At 37.4% G+C, this 6,847-nt stretch overlaps 1 protein-coding gene across 1 annotated transcript; it reads right to left on the bottom strand.

Annotated features, from left to right (window-relative positions):
• Nucleotides 1-3,291: 3,291 nt before the first annotated feature.
• On the bottom strand, nt 3,292-5,683 carry LOC145225136 (uncharacterized). The gene is made up of 3 exons (XM_080091781.1): nt 5,406-5,683; nt 5,204-5,337; nt 3,292-3,969 (listed from the first exon to the last, which is right to left on the bottom strand). Exons 1-3 carry the CDS (start codon nt 5,616-5,618, stop codon nt 3,753-3,755), a joined length of 564 nt encoding a protein of 187 aa, XP_079947907.1. The 5' UTR covers nt 5,619-5,683; the 3' UTR covers nt 3,292-3,752.
• Between the last annotated feature and the right edge of the window lie 1,164 nt (nt 5,684-6,847).

The following is a 6,847-nucleotide window of genomic DNA, read 5'->3' as shown; positions in this document are numbered from 1 at the left end:
TCATTAGTGTTTTGATTGATGCTTTCCAAAAAAATGTAATGAATGTAGCTTTATCTCTGCAACGTTTTTAATCAGATATGTTTTAACAGACAAAACCAAGTTTTACTGAGCAATACATTCCGAACGATGTGTTTTAACGTGCATTGACCTTACACACCGGTGACAAAAAGCCATATATAGGAGCCGCTACGCCACTGCAGTGTTGTACAGTGTACACCAATTTCCTGAATGTACCGCTTGGTTAGGTGCTGTATTTTATCACCGGTGGCTAGTGTGTTCGATCACTGAGATACCATAGGCACTTGCAGCCAAATTAGGGCTGACATCACACACGAATGCTCACGGCACCAAAGCAGACTGACTTAAATATATGGTGCAGCTGCAGCCAGAGGAAGTATTTTGACACATTTCGAACCTCAGGTCCCAAAGACCCCAACCCCGATCCAGCTGTGCAACTAGGCAAAGCATAGGCATACTAATATAGTTGTTCAACAAGTTACTCGACATCAATATTTTGTAACAAGTATGTGCCACTGGCTGATAGCAATATACGCTGATAGAAGTAAAGTAGGCTGAGGAAGTGTCAATCACTATAAAATGTACATTGTAAATCCACCAACGCACCGGCTGTGGTCACAGGTTTTGATGCTTAACATTTTGACCTTGATGACTGGGGCTATCTTAGCGTTTAAGATTTAAGATAAGTCTTACATATACCTCGGCATAAGACTGAACCACACAATGTGCAACAATTTTACAACCTTAGATGTTGTATTGTATAACTACGGTGTAAAGCTGCAGTCTACAAAAGTAAGATCTTCATGTAGTACGCCTTTTAATTCTATTGAGAGGAAGTAGACAAAGTCAGCAACTAACTTAGAGAGCTAAGTTATACCAGCACGCTCACAACCTTACCACAAACCTTGCCTTGCCCTACCACGCCACAGACGTAACTGTACATCCGCCAAATCCATTTTAAAACATTGCGCTCTTTACTATTCCCATCGGCCTTCTTCAATAGAGCATCGATTTTACTCTGGTCTTATCGCCTATCCCCGTTACACCAGCGCCGACTCCAGCTGGCCTTTTTCTTTTATGCGGAGAAGTCGGTTAGTCTCTGTAACAGGCGTAAGACTGCCGCCGTGCATTTCTCATTAGGCATCTGTGAGTAACGCGTTCAAAGTGGCCTCTGGAACTTAGGAAAGCAACGAACGTTTTTATTTAGGCTTGATCAATCCCCGAAAAACCTAAAAAAAATTAAGTGAAACTGTTGTAATTTGTGTATTCTAAGGGCAAATAGCCTTGACTAAAATTTTTGATTTATTCCAAAATTATTTTCAAAAAACATAGCCTACCGCCCTACCTAGTAGCATTTCCAGCGGTATGAAAAGAGACTCAATTGGACTTGAGAACAACTATAAAATCACGCTTGATTAAACCATTCCGGAGAGAAAGACTACAAGCGGAAATATACATATGTACGGTCGTATTCAACCTGTGTTACACAGCATGAAATCGGACAAGACTGTGTGATGTAACATGGTTTCCTTTAACTAACATAAACCAGTTAATGTGTGCATTAGGATATGGATAGGATGTTTAGGGTTGTGAAACAAGGGATTAAAGTGCATGTTATATTCTGCCCAGTTTAAATATGCTTAGTCAAGTATAAATGATGTAGCCTACCCAGTGCTGGATTAAGGGTCTGCTGGCCTGTAGGCATATTTTATTAGTGGCCCGAAAATCAGGGTTGCCAACTAAAAATTTAGAATATCACCCTGGATTTTTGACTTTTTTGAATTATCAGGCCTGGATTTTTGACTGGCCTGTAGGCACGTGCCTACTTTGCCTAATGGTTAATCCGGCACTGAGCCTACCCGTTCAGGAATATTGATGGCCAATGTTTAAAAGTAGCCTAAGTCTTGGTGTAGATTCAATTGGACAAAAGAAGTGCGGAATATTTTAGCTTCGTCGCAAATAAGCATTATCGCCGCACCAATTGTTCTAAATACGCGTAATTGCACTGCACCAATTTTTTATTGAAGTAAAGCAGCTGAGCCCAGTTAAAGCCTCGGGCCTGACACCTAGCGATTCGATTTTGTACGCATATTAAGGTTTGTGAGTAACTGGCAACCTGACCTCACGCACCATCAACATCAACACAGAATTTTCAAGATTTTTACACATTATAAATGAAAAGTACCTTACAAGATCATTGCCAGTTCATTCTTTTATGTCATCGATTTTTAGAATTGTGACCTTTTGAACTTACGGAGAACTCATACGAGCTAACGAAAGATTCCTTCGGTGGTCACAGGGTCGGTGGCTGATAGGTATTGTTGCCGTTATCTAACGGGTCTTCGCATGGCTTTAATTGTTTGTTCAGTATTAAGTCCATTCACAGATTTATTCGAAATTAATCTGCTTAGACAGTGAAATATAATAGCTTGGTGCTCTGATTCGCATGAAGATTTATAACTAAACCTTTCAGTATAAACTGCTTTACAAGGAGATAATTATTTTTAACTAATTTCTGAATTTTGTTTGCTGACTGACTTTTGTAGGCCAACACAGTTTTACCAAATGTAATCTTTGCATGTAGCTTAGCTGAAATAATGTTTAACTATACACTTCAATTTTGATTATGTCAGGCTATTTGCCGAGGAATTTCAAAAACAAGCGTCAAATATGGAAAAACCCTTGTCCTGGAACGGAATTATTGCTGAAACGTTGTGTTTCAACTTAATGGTATCACAAATATCATTTTTTTTAAATATATTGGAAAAACGTTGGACTTTTATATCCTGGGAGAACGGACCTGAAAGCGATATGTTTGCCATGAATTTGCCAACGAGCTGACTTCGTTGAGAGCAATTTTTTTTTCTTCGGGTTTAAGCAATGCCGCAGAAGTTTTTTGCTCAGGGCATCACGAGAGCAATGCGATTTATAACCTCTCGCTGACAAATCTTTGTATTTTAATAATATTCTTTACGATATTTTGTCTTGTAGAAGTTTTCATGCTACGTAGCCTTCACATGTCGTTCATATTTTTGTGGCTTTGTTACAATTAAGGTTTAAATTTCGGAACGATATCCACAAAAACTTAATCGTTTGGGCATGAGAGTTATCGTGCTTGGTGACCGGCTGATTCGGTAAAACGCCTTAATAGGCATGGCGTACTATGATTAATATATTAGTGTTTAGTGATTGATGGATTGCATGCACATTTCTGGGCTAATCCCAGGCGTGTATATATAGGACATATCATGTTACTTTGTCTGAAAAAAGGCCTGCAACAAAATATTTTTTTATTGGTAAAAGTTTGCTGGTAAGTTCAATTGTACAACCCTGTGATTACCTTCAAGAATACATTGGGACAAAGCCTCTTGCCAAACATTAAAATCAAATGATAATGCTTTTCATATCCTTGATATGTGGTGTACAAATACTATAATGGCTGGGATACAGCATATCAAAATCCAAAAATTATCATAGAAATTGACAGACTCTTCAAGTCTCGGTTTTGATTGTCTTACTTTAAGAATATGTTCCTGCAATACTTTAACAAACATACATGCTGAAATTTACTGGCGATCTTTACTCAAAAAAACATAAATTTTCTCAAAAAGTGTGTTGTAAATGTTATTTGATTTACTAAATAGTCCTATTTTTTTCCATACCACACCTGAACCATTTTAACAAGATATTGGTGCACATTTCAGCAATGAAAAAAACACAAAAAAACACCGAATTTAGTATGGAACTTGAGTAAAAGGTCTCATTCTGCTATCCTCGCAAACAGAAGCCTGTTTTTTAAGCCAATCTTCTTCCCAGTCACCAGCAGGTGGCACCATAGATGCAATCAGGTCCTCTGGCACATAGTTAGGGTCAATAAGTAGTTTTCCCTCAGCCATTCGCTTCTCTATCTGCATTATAGCTTCACGTTTTCTCCAAGGTACCATCTGGCCACTATAAATGGCATAATAGTTAAAATGGTTAAAATCAAATAATGGCAAAATTCATGCAACAAGAATTGCTTTTAGGAATAATAATTGTAACCATCTGTAAGCAAAATTCAGTGTTTGTCCAACACAGATGCGATTTACATACATTTAAAACGGTAGTTATATTTTGGTGTAGTATGCACATCAGTGCCTATTTCTTTGAACTTTCATGATGCATTTTTTTCTGTTGTCCCAAATTAGACACCGAAACATCAGAAGAGTTGTTTTTAATAGCTGGTTCAGAAAGAAGGAAAGTTTACAAATCCACAATGATATTGCACCTAAATTTAGTAAACTTGTTAAATTGTAGGTATTTACAGTCAATGCAGACTAAAAAGTATAGGTACTAGGCATTTTCATTGGCAATGCTTGGAACTCAAATCATACATGGTGGTGCTTGGCACCCAATAGATTTGGAAGTTGATTTCATTAAGAATTAGATGATGTCATTCAAATCACAAACTTTATCTTTATGATCACTGTTTCATCATACAATTCAGTTCAGTGATGTACAAATATATACTATTTGTTTAACGTTTTATCCACTTAGAAGGCGTGATAGGAAAAATGGTGGGTCTCCCGTTGTGAACCATAGTAATTGACACCCAACAATACCACATTCACAAATTTGAAATTGTTTGCAAAATTCACTTATTTAGTGGGATAAATGGTGGTTGGGTTATATGAGCTAGTGGGCTAAATAGTGGGGCTACAGGTTGGAACACAAAACTTAGTCCACAAGAGCTGTTCAGAGCAACATTCCTAGCCACAATCTGCACAATATTATGTACAACATAACCAAGGTAATGAAATGACGGTCTCATGTAACATGTGCTCAGTTGCAATTATAACACCACTTAACCATTGAAACTTGGTGATCTGCAGCTTACAAAATGTATGAAAATCATTTTCCCCTTTACGGACATATACTGGGACTATAGGGTCAAATGAAACAGATGGGACATCTTCCAGCTGTAAAAGTTCATCTAAATCTAGTTAACAATTCCGAGAAAAGAATGGTAGGCAAACCAAAGGAAAACAAGGAGTAAAATCATGTGGGTTCAGGGAGGGTACAATATAATTTAGTGTTTAACATGTACCTGACACATTTTCTATAATGCTTAGCACAAAAATGTGTATCATTAACAGTAAAAATTGCTTTCAATCAACATGAAGACCTGATATGGAAAAAGACTCACTTAAAATCTGGTGAATACATCATTATTATTGGACAGAATCCCAAGACAATGGAAAAAAACAAAACTGCCAACATTTTGAATAATTGTTCATCAAATCCAGCATCATCTTGATCAAATCCATAATATTTTACATACTGCAAATAATCATTAAAAAATAAATAAATTGTCAATGTAGTATGTGTATTAAACAGTCCAAACTTACATTATCCTTTTTCTCAAATTTTTCTAGTTCAATTTCATATTCAGTTTTTGTAACTACATCCTGAGCACTGGTTGCTGTCACATCTTTTTTAAATGGATTCCGAATCCACAAATTTCGGATTGGTGTGATTGTTGCAGGGCGATATAATATGTGCTTGGTGACAAGATGCTTTGCAAGTTTTGGCCCCAAACGAATGGCCAACAAACCTGACATTTTGTTTAAATTTTAATACATACTTTTGTTTCTCTGCAAAAGTAAACATGTGACACCAACACCAATTGATGTAAAAATCTCAGATCTGTATGTTAGTTCCAAGCACTGTGAACTCACGTTTAAAAGTCAATAGAACAAACCGTGCATATTTAGGTACATGTTTAAATCAGCAAAGCACTTACACAAGTTCTGTAAAAAAAGTCTAACACGTTTTGATAAACAAATTTTTGAAACACGCAACAGTGTAACAGGATTCGCGCTGTTTACGTGTAAAATTGCTCGGAGTTAGCAAAATGCATGGAAAACCCAATCTTATATATTTATGTAAGTTGTTTGAGCGTGTGGTTCAGACAATAACGTTACGTAAATCAACGAATTCAACTACTATAACCTTTTGTAGTTGTACTGCTGCAGTTGCACGGGTTTGACTAAAAGCCTGACTGCCTGACTGGTCCGACTGGCCTGACTTTGGCGGCAGTGTTTCACAAAATATTTTTTGGACTGACTTGTTTCAAAAGTATGACTACTGTTGATTGGGAAAGGCCTGACTACGTAAAGCGTCATCCGAGAAGAACTGCCTTAGGTAATTGTCGATTGGAAAAGCCTGACTGCAATATTAAAAGCTTGACTTGGGTGATTGTCGATTGGGAAAGGCCTAAATGCAACATGAAAGGGCCTGACTGCAATATAAAAGGCCTGACTGCAATATAGAAGGTCCGACTTAGTTGATTGTCGATCGGGAAAGGCCTGACTTTCGTGATTGTCGATTAGGAAACGCCTGACTGCGTAAAGCGTCATCAGAGATGGCCTGACTTTCGTGATTGTCGATTGGGAAAGGCCTGACTGCGTAAAATGTCACGTTACGTTAAAACGTTTAAATGACCTTTTCAATCACACTTGACGGTTTGTCACCAACAAGTTTTCAGCATTTGGGGACGACATCGTGTGCACTAATAACATTTCTGAATCATTGAACAAAGTTTTTAAGGAATGGTCTGAATGGTCGGAGATGCCAGTAGACTGCACGGTACTTGCTCTACATCGTTATCAAGTGTATACATTGTATAAGTTTGAAAGAAGTTTTTGTGGTTTTGGAAATGGTACCCTCAAATCGGAATTTCCTATTAAAGAAGCACAGGAATGCAAATGGGCCCATGAAAAAATACCATCGGCAGGATCGATTGCAAAAGAAATTAAGAGCAAGTTTCAATCTATTGCAAAGTCTGTGA

The sequence above is a fragment of the Phallusia mammillata genome, chromosome 4, assembly GCF_965637545.1.
Source record: "Phallusia mammillata chromosome 4, kaPhaMamm4.hap1.1, whole genome shotgun sequence".
NCBI classification, from domain to species: domain Eukaryota; kingdom Metazoa; phylum Chordata; class Ascidiacea; order Phlebobranchia; family Ascidiidae; genus Phallusia; species Phallusia mammillata.
This window is presented reverse-complemented; position numbering and strand designations above follow the sequence as displayed.

What these genes read in the sequence shown, in the direction of transcription:
- LOC145225136 (XM_080091781.1), bottom strand. Translation starts at nt 5,618, where the DNA reads ATGTCAGGTTTGTTGGCCATTCGTTTGGGGCCAAAACTTGCAAAGCAT. An exon ending in AATTTGAGAAAAAGGATAAT is followed by an intron (nt 5,338 to 5,405) that starts GTAAGTTTGGAC and finishes GATTATTTGCAG; the next exon opens with TATGTAAAATATTATGGATT. An exon ending in ATGTATTCACCAGATTTTAA is followed by an intron (nt 3,970 to 5,203) that starts GTGAGTCTTTTT and finishes TGCCATTTATAG; the next exon opens with TGGCCAGATGGTACCTTGGA.